We start from the raw sequence: 14273 nt of genomic DNA, 5'->3' as shown, positions 1-14273 counted from the left end.
CTTATCATTTTCCAAGGATGTCCATTTTGGTTTTGGAAAGCTCAGAGTATTGAATAGTTTTTTTCTTTTATTGGACCGAAAAAGAGTCCCCTATAACTTCCACCCCTGGTCCTAGTCTTTTATACTATACATAGGTATAAAACAAATGTAATATCAACTGGACTATTTTTAGAAATTCAACAAGACCCAAAAATTCAAGTAGCAAGATTACCTGGACATCCTAATTTAGGGTCTTATAGCCAAGAAAAATAGAAATAAGCTATTTTGCTAGAACTGCAGACAGGTCAATATTTGCATAACTGTTCTCCACCTTCAAATGTTTTGCAGTATTTTAAATATTCTCTAATAAAATAAAATTCTTCTTAGAAGATTAAAAAAAGCTCTTAATAGGATTATTATTGTCATTGTCAACATGTCTAAAGAGCACACCTTGAGACAGGCACTTAGCCAGGCTTGTGGTAGGGGCGGGGCCCCTGTTTTCAGTGACCTTCACACATATAGTCAGGATTACGGCAGGAAAGAGCTGGAGGTTGTTTTCTATTTGAAGTCCACGACACATTTTGGAGCAGGAATGTAAAATATAAGGGAAACATTATGCTTTCTGAGAAAAATAAGAATGTATTTCTTAAGCTCAAAGGAGTCAGTGCAAATTTGTTACTATTTTATTAAAATCAAAGAAAGAGGATAATAAAAAAGAAATATGTCATTGAACAATCAGAAGGAAAAAATCAAAATGATTCCCACATTTTATGAGAGCACTTTCATTCAGCTACAAGCAGCAGTTACTCATTACCAACTGGCATCCTTCCCTGGAAATATAAGCTTGAGGAAAACTGTCAAAGAGATGAAGGAAAAAAGAACAAGGCAAGAACAGATGTGTTTCACCTGAGTTGGAGGAGGGGTACACTGTATTAGATTACAACTCCGATAGCGGTCTGCACAGACAAATACCAGGCATCTGGGTTGAGACATCTCCTGGGAATTTGCACATCCTTTGAATTAGAGTGAAGGTAGGCTTTTTGGCCCTCCTCTACCGCCTAAGCCTTTTATAAATGGCTCTGATACAACAAGTTGTGGTAATCTTCATTTTCCATGAGAAGTGGCTGCTTCTCTTCAGGGAGCTGCCCTCTTTTGCGACGACATAACAAGGTAGTGAGCCCTCCCAGCACAGCCGTGAGTACAGATCCCACCAGAGCTGCCCCAAGGAGCCATGGCCAGATCCGACTTGCTTGTTCTAAGTAGGACTTAATGTAATCTTGAAAAAAGACTGGATCTGAAAGAGAAAGACATCCCAATGTTTTTACTATCATCGTCATCACCATCACCATCATCATCATCATTGTCATCATCATTATACTTTCATAATACTTTGGAGGCAGACACTTGGGTTTGAATGCCAGCTCTGTTACTTACTAGCTGAAAGAACTTGGGAGAGTTACACCTAATACTCTTAATCCTCAGTTTCTTCATCAGGAAAATAGGAAAATGATACCACCTTGTTGAGATCTTTTGAAGTTTATAGATAATATCTGATCTGTGAATTATTCAGCGCCTGCCCCCAAGTTAGCTACTGTAACTCTTTTAGCTATTTATTCTGGTAATTGTCTCCATATTTCTAAATAATAAGCAAATATTACTATCTCTTAATTCATCAAGTTTATATCTTAGGTTCCTCATATATAAATAATGATTTTAGTTCTCTTATAACCCCTTTTCTTTCCTTGATCTTTTCAGTATAATAATATCATGATTTAGGGTCAAATCCACATATAGGAGTTTCATTATTTTTAGTATATAAATATTATTCAAAGTTGAAGCAAATATTATGCTATGATTACATTTTCTTTCTTACATTATTTTGCCTTGAAGTTAATAATTTATTGTATTCTTTTGATTGATTTTAAAGTAAGCTTCACTATTTATAGCCAGCCCTGGTGGTCTAGTGGTTAAGATTTGGCGGTCTCACCAACAGGGCCGGATTCATTTCCCCAGTCAGGGAACCACACCACTCATCTGTTGGTTGTCATGCTGTGGTGGCTGTGTGTTGCTGTGATGTTGAAAGCTCTGCCATTGGTCTTTAAAATACCAGCAGAGTCACTCATGGTGAACAGGTTTCAGTGGAGCTTCCAGACTAAGACAGACTAGGAAGAAGGACCTGGCCACCCACTTCTGGGAAAATTGGCCATGAGAAACCTATGAGTAGCAGAGGTGCACTGTCTGATACAGCACCGGAAGATGAGAGGATGGCGCAAAAAGGCCAGGTAGGATTCTGCTCTGCTGTACACAGCGTCACTAGGAGTCAGAATCTGCTCCACTGCACTAACAACAATAAAAACAACAAGAGATAGAGTAGAATAATTACCTTAGGATATTCTGGAATTATAACTATAGGTAAACTTCATATATAATAAAAATGAGATGCAAAAGCCAAGGAGAAAAGGAATATTTATTTAATAAAAATGTCTTGGAAAGAACAGTGACATGAAGTAAAATTTAAAATGAGAGTCTCACTGTTCACCATTAATTCACTAATGTTCAGGACAATTAAAGCAGGAATGTTCCTCGTTTTTAACCAGAGAACTTGTTAAAAATTAATTTTATATTCAAGTCCAATATTCATTCAAAGAGGATAAAAGTGGAGTTTCCCTGGCTTAAGTAAGGCTACAGGGCTAACACCCTTTCCATTTCTCTTGTTAGCTTTTCTTCTTCTGTCCTTGGTACCATCTTTCTGCCAGCTTTCACTAAGATACCTAAAATTCTTAGAACTCATTTAAGCATAATTTGAACAATACTGAAATTTAGTGTTTTTCTTCGTCAGGAAGGGGCAATAACTTGCAAAGGATAAACATTATTAAATAAATTATAAATAAAATGATTTATAACTTTAAACAATATTAATTTAAATCTAAACAATGACAGGCAACAAAGCTAAAATTAAAAATAAATTTAAAAATATGAAAAATTATTTCCATCAAACATAAAAGTTACTGTTTTTAACATATGTAAAAAATATTTTGAAAATGGGACTACAAATGCCTAGTTTATAGTACTATTAGTCACTTCAAAACATCCGACTTGCTTGTTTTTAAAAATGCAAATTACATAGAGTTTACATAATAAGTATGATGTCCTTTATTGTTTAAAAGCTCAGCTTGAGCTCAAGTCACAATTTTCAATACTATTTCTATGTCTGTCCTGCTCTCCAACATCTCTTATAGTTTCTCTGTTTCTCTGTTGCAGTTCATTCCAAGTGATCTCAGTTTTTACTGTCACCAACGGACTGTCTTCTTTGAAACATTCTATTTCTCAATAGCTTTAAACAAATTCAGACTTTTTTCTCAGCTATCTGCTTTTGAACCCCAACACTGTTCCTTTAAATTATTCTTACTATCATAATTTTTCTATCATCTTTACCTACTTAAAGTTTCATTTTTCTTGCTACTCTTTCTCTTCAGAATAATCATATAGTCTTCTATTGGTTTTGAGCTCTATCATTTCCAAATCACATGCCCGTTTATCCACATGACAAACACATGAGTTAGTTAGGGACCATTATCCTAATTTAATGAATTAGGAATCTGTAACATACAAAGTTTGCCTATAACATTTAAACTGGACCAGGTATGTATAGAGTTGGTACAATTCCTAGAATATAGAAAGCAATTTATAACTATTTTGATTTTTGTTATTCCATGGTAATTTTATCAATATTTCAACTGAACCAGCTTCCAGTAAAAGTTTTTCTCTTTCAAACATGCTTTGATTCTGGTTCAGTTCGGCTCTCTCTTCTGGATTCTTAGACTATTTCTTTCTTTTTTCCCTTGTGACACTGGGCAAAATTGTCTATGTGTTATAATTATATACATGTATGTCTTACTTTTCAGGCTTGATCACAAACTCTTGAGATCAAGTACTATGTATTATTGTTTTACCTTTCATCTTCTACTCACTCATTCATTCATTCATTCAACAAATGTTCACTGAGACATATTACATGCCAGGTGGTGGTGGAGGCACTACAGGGAAAAAGATAAGTAAGCAGAGTCCCTGGCCTGAAGGAAACAATAACTGGAAGAGGAGACTGACAAGCAAACATATTATTTCAAGAGTAATGCTATTGCAATGAAAGGATGTAAACTGTACAATGAGATCGTGGGGAAAAGACCTCCAATATCAGTGTGGGGAGTCAGGGGAGGGATCCCCGAAGACTATCCCACTGAGGAGAAGAATGAGTTAGAACTGGAGTGTGTGATGTTGATGGCAAGCCCTCCCAGGCAAAAGCCCTATGCACCTGTGTCTACACACAGCCAAGCACAGCTATTGAACAAATCTGTGAATGACAGAAGCCTCATAAAATCCCCATCTGTAGAATGAGACACTCCAGTTACTGTGAACATGCTGCACCTTCTCATTTTTCAAACCAAATGTCTAGGTCTTTTGGAATATATGGGAAGAAGGAAGCTCTCAACAGAGCAGTACCATGCAGAAAGCAGGATTACATTTACCAGCGGCATTGAGGACACAGCTCTTCATTGCCGAAGCTTTTTGTTCTCATCTTTTAATCAGTTATGCATGCAAGAAAATCATCTGCTGCTCAGTTTTTTAAAACATCACTAAATTCGATTATAAGAGAAAGTGCTTGACAAATGCCAGACATCAGCTCTCTTTTACAGAAAACACTTTAGTAATTTCAAAAATGAGTACCTGAATGATGAATAATGCACTGCTTAAACTAAATCATATCAAGAAATTTTTAAGGACTTTTTAATGAGCTTAAAGTTTAGCAATGAATAGAGATAAATTTTAAACTCCTTGAAAGTACAAAAGAAGCAACAGAATAATTCATAAAATAGAAAATAAGCAATTGCTCTTACTTATTTTAAAGTCAACTTCTCTAAAATTAACTATGTAGATTCACAGCTGTATGAAAAGTGCTCTAAATAGATAAAGTATTTCAAATCAATTTCATTTAAAAAAATCAATTAGAAATAAATAAATGTATTTAAGCCCTTAATGTGATTCTTTGAGCCTCCTCTCCCTTCTCTCATCCAATGGTTTTTGTTGGCTTTTCAGTAAAAAGTACCCATTTGGACACTAGGGAAGAAACAATGAGCTGGACCATATGTGGAAGACGTACAAGGACTAAAGAGACCCCTCTCTTCTGTGGAGTAACAGAGAGAGAATTAGTTTGGGATTCAATATTTGCCACTTACTGGCTTTGTGATTTAGGACTAGTCACTTTATCTTTCTGATTCTCAACTTACTTACCTATAAAACAATAAAAATCACTACTACACAGGATGGTGAAGTTTAGCAGAGATGACCATTTATATGCTGATGTCTCTCACATTAGTATCTGCAGGCCAGAATCCCTTCTGAGTGTCAAGGCTATCCAACTGCCCCAGAGACATATTGACCCTAATATTTCATTTCACCCTATTACTCTATGTAACAAAAACAGCCATGAGAGTCTTCCCAGGTCTGGCCCTACTCCTATTGTTACTGTCTCAGCGAACTGTACAACCATTCATCATTTTCACAGGCCAGAAAGCCTAAAGGCATCCCTAATGTCTCTCTCTTTCTCACTCAGTATATAAATCATTTTTTGAGTTTTGTAAATTTTGTCTTCAAAATAACATCAGATTCTTTCATGCTTCTGCCTGCCTTCCTACCATCACCACTGCAATCCAAACTACCTTCACTTGTCCCCTGGACATTTGCAATAGCATTTTCACTGGCCGATCTCTGAATGTGCTTTGCGACTGCTACAAAATTTTCTATATACTGCAGCAAGAGTAATCTTCTGAAAACTCAAATTTGAGCATCATCCATTTAAAATTCATCAATAGCTTCCATTGATCTGACAATATGGCCAAAATCCACAATCATGACCCTTTTTTCAAACAATTATTTCTTCATATCATACTGATATCCTCTGAAATATCACTTCATTGACCCCTAGAGATAGCCACATCTCTAAATAAATGAGTCATTGGGTTAGGAGTTGTTTAAAGCCTTTCTCTTCTATTAGCATGTAAGCTCTGTGAAAAGAGAGACTACATGTTCATCAATGTATTCATAGTATCTAAGACAACGTCTTGTTCAAGGTAGTTATTAAACATTTATATGTAGAAAGAGTAAATAAATCAATAAAACCATCTAGAAAATAGCTCGTTTGATAGAAGACTTGAAAAAAATGTTTAAAATATATATCTAAAATGACCTGGGTATTAAAAGGAGTGATCTTTCTAGCAAGCTTTACTTATATTGGCTAAGAGATACCACCTTTCATGATAACCATCACCTGCTCTCATATTGATGCATTGATTTCACCCCATACCAGATACCATTTGGTACTTAGAATAGAGAAACTTGCAAGATATCAAGTCTGATCTTACAGGACTCACAGCCAAGGTGGAGAGGAGAAAGATTCATACACAGAAAAATTACCATGCGACTCTAAGAAAGCAGTGATTAAGCACGACTATGAATATTATAAAATTATTTCATATCTGATAGTTTGACAAATGGAGAAATAGAAATAAAATCCCAATGATGAATCTTTGAAAAATTGTTACCAATATGCTCCTTTTTTAATGTAGGGTGTTTATAGAAGGAAGGAAAAACCTGTTGACACTCCCCCTTTTTTTGACTCACAGGAAGCCCCTCCCCTTGCCACACCTCCATTATTTGCAAAATCCTTTGTTCTCAGTAATCTCAAGGTTTTCAAGAACTGAATGCCTCTGCCAGCCACTTTAGTATTCCTTCCACTGGCTATGATCTTCAGATAAAGCAAAACAGGCCAATAAAACCCATATCTGTTCAACTAATAATTCCCCAAAGGACAAGAAAAGGTTGGTACAACAAAAAGAATAAAATACCTAAGAATAAACTTAACCAAAGAGGTGAAAGATCCGTATACCGAAAACTATAAAACATTGTTGAAAGAAATTGAAGAAGACACAAAGAAATGGAAAGATATTCCGAGTTCATGGATTGGAAGAATTAACATAGCTAAAATATCCATACTTCCTAAAGCAATCTATAGATTCAACGCAATCCGTATCAAATTTCCAACAACACTTTTCACGGAAATAAAACAAAAACTCCTAAAATTTATATGGAACAACAAAAGACCCCGAATAGCCAAAAGATTCCTGAGAAGAACAAAGCTGGAGTTATCACACTCCCTGGCTTCAAAATATACAACAAAGCCATAGTAATCAAAACAGAATGGTACTGGCACAAAAAACAGACACACAGATCAATGGAACAGAATCAAGAACCCAGAAATAAACCCATACATTTATGGACAGCTAACATTTGACAAGGGAGCCAAGAGCATACAATGGAGAAAGGAGAGTCTCTTCAATAAATGGTGTTGGGAAAACTGGACAGCCACATGCAAAAGAATGACAGTAGACCATTCCCTTACACCATGCACAAAAATCAACTCAAAATGGATTAAAGACTTGAATGTATGACCTGAAACCATGAAACTTCTAGAAGAAAACATAGGCAGTATGCTCTTTGATGTCAGTCTCAGCAGCAAATTTTTTTTTTAAAGATTTTTAATTTTTTTCCTTTTTCTCCCCAAAGCCCCCCAGTACATAGTTGTATATTCTTCGTTGTGGGTCCTTCTAGTTGCGGCATGCGGGACACTGCCTCAGCGTGGTTCGATGAGCAGTGCCATGTCCATGCCCAGGATTCGAACCAACGAAACACTGGGCCGCCTGCAGTGGAGCACGTGAACTTAACCACTTGGCCACGGGGCCAGCCCCACAGCAGCAAATTTTTAAGTACCATGTCTGACCAGGCAAGAGAAACAAAAGAAAAAAATGAACAAATGGGACTACAGCAAACTAAAAAGCTTCTGCACACCAAGGGAAACCATCAACAAAATGAAAAGGCAACCTAACAACTGGGAGAAGATATTTGGAAACCACATATCAGATAAGGGGTTAATATCCAAAATATACAAAGAACTCATACATCTCAACAACAAAAAAACCAACAACCCAATTAAAAAATGGGCAAAAGATCTGAACAGAGATTTCTCCAATGAAGATATACAGATGGCCAACAGGCATATGAAAAGATGTTCAACATCATTAGCTATCAGGGAAATGCAGACTAAAACTACAATGAGGTATCACCTCACTCCGGTCAGAATGGCTATAATTAACAAGACAGGAAACAACAAATGTTGGAGAGGATGTGGAGAGAAGGGAACCCTCATACACTGCTGATGGGAATGCAAACTGGTGCAGCCACTATGGAAAGCAGTATGGAGTATCCTCAGAAAATTAAGAATGGATCTACCATATGATTCAGCTATCCCACTGATGGGTATTTATCCAAAGAACTTGAAAACACAAAGGCATAAAGATACATGCACCCCTATGTTCATTGCAGCATTATACACAATAGCCAAGATTTGGAACAACCTAGGTGCCAATCAAGGGACGAATGGATAAAGAAGATGTGGTATTTATACACAATGGACTACTACTCAGCCATAAGAAATGATGAAATCCTGTCATTTGTGACAACATGGATGGACCTTGAGGGTACTATGCTGAGTGAAATAAGTCAGAGGGAGAAAGTCAAATACCGTACGATCTCACTCATAAGTAGAAGATAAAATCAACGACAAACAAACACATAACAACGGAGGTTGGATTGGTGGTTACCATGGGGATAGGGGGGGAGGGCAAAAGGGGCGATTAGGCTCACATGTGAGAGGATGGACTATAATTAGTTTTTGGGTGGTGAACGTGATGTAATCTACACAGAATTCGAAATATATTACGATGTACATCTGAAAGCTATATAATGTTATAATCCAATGTTACCGCAATTAAAAAAATTAAAAATTAAGGAAAAAGAAAAGGTTGATAAAATACAGCTTCTCCTATTGGTTCTAAATTGTGGTTCTGCTATGCCACTAGCTAGATGGCCTGGGAAAAGTTATTTATGTTCTTTAAGCCTCTGTTTTCTCCTCTATGAAAAGGAAAAAGAAATAATACTTCCTACTTCATAGGGTAGTTATGAAGATTAAAGGAAACAATGCACACAGCACAACTAGAAGAGTTCCTGGCACATAAAAAATACTTACCATGTGTCAGCTACTATAAAGCAACTCAATTTATCTCCTCAGTGTAGTTTTCCATTGTTCATACTACTCAAATAGGAGAATTCAGTGTTCCATAAATACACTGTACTCTTTCCAACTGTGTTTTTTTAAGTTTTGCATATTCCCTGCCTTTTTCTATCTACTTCCCTGCTCATCCTTCAAGGCCTTATCTTGTCTTTCTGTTATTCTAACTATTCAGAAGTCATTGCTGTTTCCTCTGTGCTCCTGTAGGATTTTATGACTCTTTTACTGCACTTAATACAGCCTGATGTTTTATACTTTCTTATACTAACTTATACTAACTTCCATACTGAATTTAGAGCTTCTTGAGGTGGAACTATGTCAGTCATTTATGTGTCACTAACGTCTAGCACACGAGGTAGGGAGTTGGTAAATGTCATTCATTTGCTCATTTTATTTTCCATATCTGTTTACGTTTTCATGAATCATAGGTGAATATAATGAAACATCAATGCTTGTTGGATACCTCTTACCCACAGGCCATATGTTGTTTTACCGTTTTTGGTTGCTGATCCTCTTGTGTGAGAGTGGAAGCATAGAGTAGTGAAATGAAGAGAGGACCTCACGGTATTGAAATCTGGCTGCTCTACGTATTGGTGTTTGATATTGGGAAAGTCACTTAAATTCTCTTAGTATCAGTGTCCTCATTCTTCCTAGGAATAACAATACTGATCTAATATACGGTTGATCAATAATGCACGTATGGAACCTGTGCATAGCAGGGTCTCAGGTGGGGGAGATCTGTTCCTCATTTATCAAGGAGATACTGACATAGTTCTACTGAGGAAGATTATTTAAAGCCCAGACATAATGACAATCCTAGAGTTTGTTTATTACTACTTTAATTATAGTCATAACAATTATCATTATAATAGCTATTATCATCATTATTATTATTAATTGGGCTTAAAATCACAATGTCCACACACTTTCTTGGTAACCCTGGCAGGAAGTTCCCAAAGGTGATTCCAAAACAGCTGGATGTTTATCCCATGCCACACCACACTTGGCTCTTCAACACATCACATTCATTTCATCATCATGGTATGTCTTTGAGGTGTTCTGATCCCAATATTTCAGGTAAAGAAACTGAGATTCAGGGAATTGCAGTAAAATTTCCCAAGGTCACACCACAGCCAGCTGATAGGGTCATGTTTCAAATCTACTTTTTTTTTTTCTGATTTTAGCTTTAGTGCCCGTCCCGTGGTTGCCATGTACAAAATGCCCTATGTTAAGCCGCGTAGATATAAATTTAAAGATCTTTGCAACTCAGTCCATGTAGTAATAAATTGGTGATGTTAGGATTGTAATGTACTTTCCCAATTTAATGGGTTTGGGAATCACATTGTAAAAGGTTTTCTACTCTCTCAAAAGGAATTGGTCACACTGGATTTGGCAATTCATGGGAAAGAAATTGAACTTTACCTGGTTCTTGTAGGTAGCTATAGTCATAGCCCAGATCTCTGGATGAAATAAAGAAATCACCATTTCTGTAGAGAGGTATAAAGGGAACCATATAGAAGTCCCGGTTGTGACCAATGGGTGCATTGGCTTCTGGATAAACTTCTTGAGGGGGATGATACCTTCGGAACCACTGTTCAAAAATACTGCAGAGGAAAGGATTATTCAGATTCAGAAACATATTGCTTATAAAAGAAATATTTGGAATTCCTAAAGTAAAATAACAAGACATATCTTAAAATACCAAGATGTGGAAAGATGCCAAATATATTTTTCATTCTTTGAAAATATTTTGTAAAGCACTAATTCATACTCTCAGGTTCTGATGAAGCTCATTCATTTAAAAGAAATGTTGCAGTGTAACTTCAAAAAAGGAATTTCTTAGAAGATAAATGAAACTTACATGACACGTTTAGACCTTTCAGAATGCTGCAGAACAAGGGTAATTATTGGTTGAGTGACAACTAAGTCATAGTTGTAAATTAAATATGTATCTTGTTTCAAAGGAAGTTAGCCCAAAGAAAGAAGATGCAAAACTAAATTGGAATCAGTACTGGAATTTGGTCATTTATGGTCTTGGTAGGGAACTTTTAATTAGTTCAATCTGCTTGTTATGTTTGGTGAGGTGTATGCTTAGTGAATCTCAGGGGGAGAATCAGCTCACCTCCCATGATAAAGGCTAAAAATACTTCTACTTGGTTTCCCAGCTTCCCCTGAAGCGAGAGTATGACCACATGCTTAATGCTCAGCCAAGCAGATATACCCATCCAAGATTTCGAAACTGAAGAGAGTGACACAAAGAAGCAAGGACAATAGAAAACCATTCTAGTAGTGGACAAGGGCAGTTGCAGTAATAACATCGGGTTTTTAGGGGCAGAAAGGCCAGAAGTACCAGCAAAGGGATCCACAGTCCAGGAAGATCCTGTGTTCTATAGCATGGTTTTGGCAGATGACTTGGCTGCTGCCCTTCTCCCTTGTTCCCATCTGTTTCTGAACCTGCTTCTATGTGATTTCCTGAGTTATTAAATATCCCCTCAGCAAATTATTTTCCTATTTAAATCAGCCAGTTAGCTTCTGTTGCATGCAATTAAAAACTGATTGGAATAAGAACTTAAAAATTAAGGGATTAAAAAGATCCAGTAAGAACGGAATAGAAATTCAAGCTACTTAAGAATTTACAGTGGGTCATTGAAAGTATGACAAAAAGAGTGTCTTCGTAGTATCAGGCCTTATAACATAGAGGGAAGAACACTAGATATGGAGACAGAGAAGTCCCCTCATGGCCTAGCTCTGTGGTTTCATAGCTGTATGACTTCAAGCAAATCACTGAACCTCTTGGAGACTTAGCCTCCTCATTCTTAAAATGAAAATAACCGTATCTGTCCTGTCTGTTTCTGAAGGGCTTATCCAGTGTGATAATTTTTATGAAAATGCTAAATAAGTGAGCTATTGCTACTTAGCTAGAAATTTTAAGCTAGGAGATAAAAGGTTATTGCATGGTGGTAGGGTGGGGGGGTGGTGTCTAAAAAGGAATGTGGTAATTCTAAAAACAAACAAAACATTTTTTGAAAAACTGTTTTGAAGTACAATAAAGAAGAGAACAAGGAAATGAGATGGTAGCCGAGGTGATAATTTTTTCCATCATGGAAAACAATTCTATTTGCTTAGAGAATCTGGACTTCAAATAATAATTGTGGTCAAAGTTGGTTTTTAATTGTGAATAAACTGAGGGATCAGCAGGCTGCTGATAAACACTGAAAATCTGGTCCATGAATACCAAATGCTCCCTAAATAGCTCAATTATTAAATAAATTTACTGACTACCTACTATATGCCAAGTTTTGGAGAAACATGAACCTGTGTAAAAATCTGAGCTGTGACCAGGGAAATTTGTAAAAGTTCTTAGCCTGTTTGATTTTCCTTGCCTTCCTCTGTAAAATGAGAATAATATTTATGTCATGAAGGTATTACGAGGATTAGCTAAAATAACACAAGTAAGTTACATGGCTTAGTGCTTGACAAATGGTAAGCAGAAGTGATCATCATACTCATAGCATTTCTTTCTCTTCTTCCTCCTCATTTTTATTGTTATACTGGAAGAATTGTACAACTGGTGAGAGACGTGAGACATGTTATAATAGAAATGCGGAAGCCATGTGTATTTGAGCTGGGTCTTTAAAAATGGTTATTACTCTAATAGGCAGAAAAGGGAAAGGAGAAGATTTAAGAAGATTGGTTTTTCTGTGTGTACCTCAGTTTCTTTAACTGAAGAAATTAGGAAATGGCTTAGCAAATAAACCCCAAATTCTATTCAAGTCCTATAATTTTATGAATTAATCTTTATTCTACAGTTTTCTTCTTTTCACAAAAGCATCATTTGTTCATTATATGCAATTCAGAAAATGTCAATAAGCAAAAAAGAGAAAAGAAAAAAATTGCATAATTGCTCTATATTTTTATTATATCTAGTTTTTTAAATATGCATATATAACATTACATGTGTATTTTTTGAAAAAGAGAATTGTATTATAGACAATGCTTTATAAGACATTTTGTTTGTACTAAACAATGTTTAATATTTAAACAATGTTTACCAGTTTTCAACTGGTAAATCTATTTGTTAATGAGAGGGAGGCTCTCTGATAATTAATCTCTCCTCCACTCCTATTAAACTGACTGATTTAGAAACAGCCCAAAATACAATGAACTACTAGATAAGGGCTTAAGGCAAAAATTATGCCTTTCATCAATTGAGAAAAATTACTACTATAGTTCAATTTATAAATAATCTTATTTCTGACAAGAAATAAAAATTCCTTACCTACATTCAACAAGGACATCGATTCTTAGCACCAAAAGATTTAAAGGATGAAACCATTAATATGCTCACCCACCTTATCAACCTTTTAAAATGAAGGTATTAATCTTGATTAAATTCTTCATCAGTGGTTCTCATCTTCAGTTAATTTCATCAAACCACATCTAGAATGTCTCATATCGGAATACTAATGTTTAACTTAGATAATCACATTGACGTTTTGTGAAAAAAATTATCTTCTTACCAAGGATTTATTTAAATTGTATCTAGACAGTTTTCTGGAAGTCTGCGCAACAGTGAAAGGCACAATAGAGGAAGGAGGAAAAGTAAAGATGATCATCAATGGAAACAAGAAAGAATCTGTTTTATATATAAAAATAACACAGGATTTCTGGTTTCAGGTCTCACCTGCAAAGAGCCTGGTCACTCCCATCCTTACAACAAGAAAAGCTAGACCAATGGAAAATCACCTATTTTTCTGGGACCCATGAGAGAATTGAGCTTACAGGGCAAACTGCCTACCCCTAAAACTGCTGAGATAAGTGCGTCCAGAGGAACACAATTGAGATTTGCTGACCAGGAGGAGAAGCAGCTGGATCCATAAACTGGTGGGAACACTTAAACACTGATGAATGGTGGGAGATTGAGTATGGACTACTAGTGATAGGGAAAACCTCTTAGGAGCCACAGTCTTAGGGGGATTGCCACACACTTAGGGGTTTTACCTCCAGAGACTGTACCAGATTTTCACAATGAAGATCAGAAAAAGATCCTCTTCTGGCTCTGCCAGGGGGAGGGAGAGTGACCGTTGTGAAATATGCCCAGAGTCTTCTCCAC

General features: G+C 36.2%; 1 protein-coding gene across 2 annotated transcripts in view; it reads right to left on the bottom strand.

Moving 5' to 3' along the window:
- Positions 1-646: 646 nt before the first annotated feature.
- TYR (tyrosinase) overlaps positions 647-14273 on the bottom strand; it is a 92042-nt gene continuing 78415 nt past the window's right edge. The window contains exons 4-5 of one of the 2 annotated variants that reach the window (XM_046685689.1): positions 10583-10764; positions 647-1273 (exon numbers count right to left, since the gene is read on the bottom strand). In XM_046685689.1, coding sequence (XP_046541645.1) covers positions 1047-1273; positions 10583-10764 — 409 coding nt within the window. In that variant the 3' untranslated portion in view covers positions 647-1046. The remainder of the gene's footprint in view (positions 1274-10582; positions 10765-14273) is intronic. The other variant, XM_046685690.1, reaches the window with a different exon arrangement.

This window comes from Equus quagga, chromosome 14 (assembly GCF_021613505.1).
Source record: "Equus quagga isolate Etosha38 chromosome 14, UCLA_HA_Equagga_1.0, whole genome shotgun sequence".
NCBI lineage: Eukaryota > Metazoa > Chordata > Mammalia > Perissodactyla > Equidae > Equus > Equus quagga.
The sequence above is the reverse complement of the archived record's forward strand: the minus strand, read 5'-3'. Positions and strand labels throughout refer to the sequence as shown.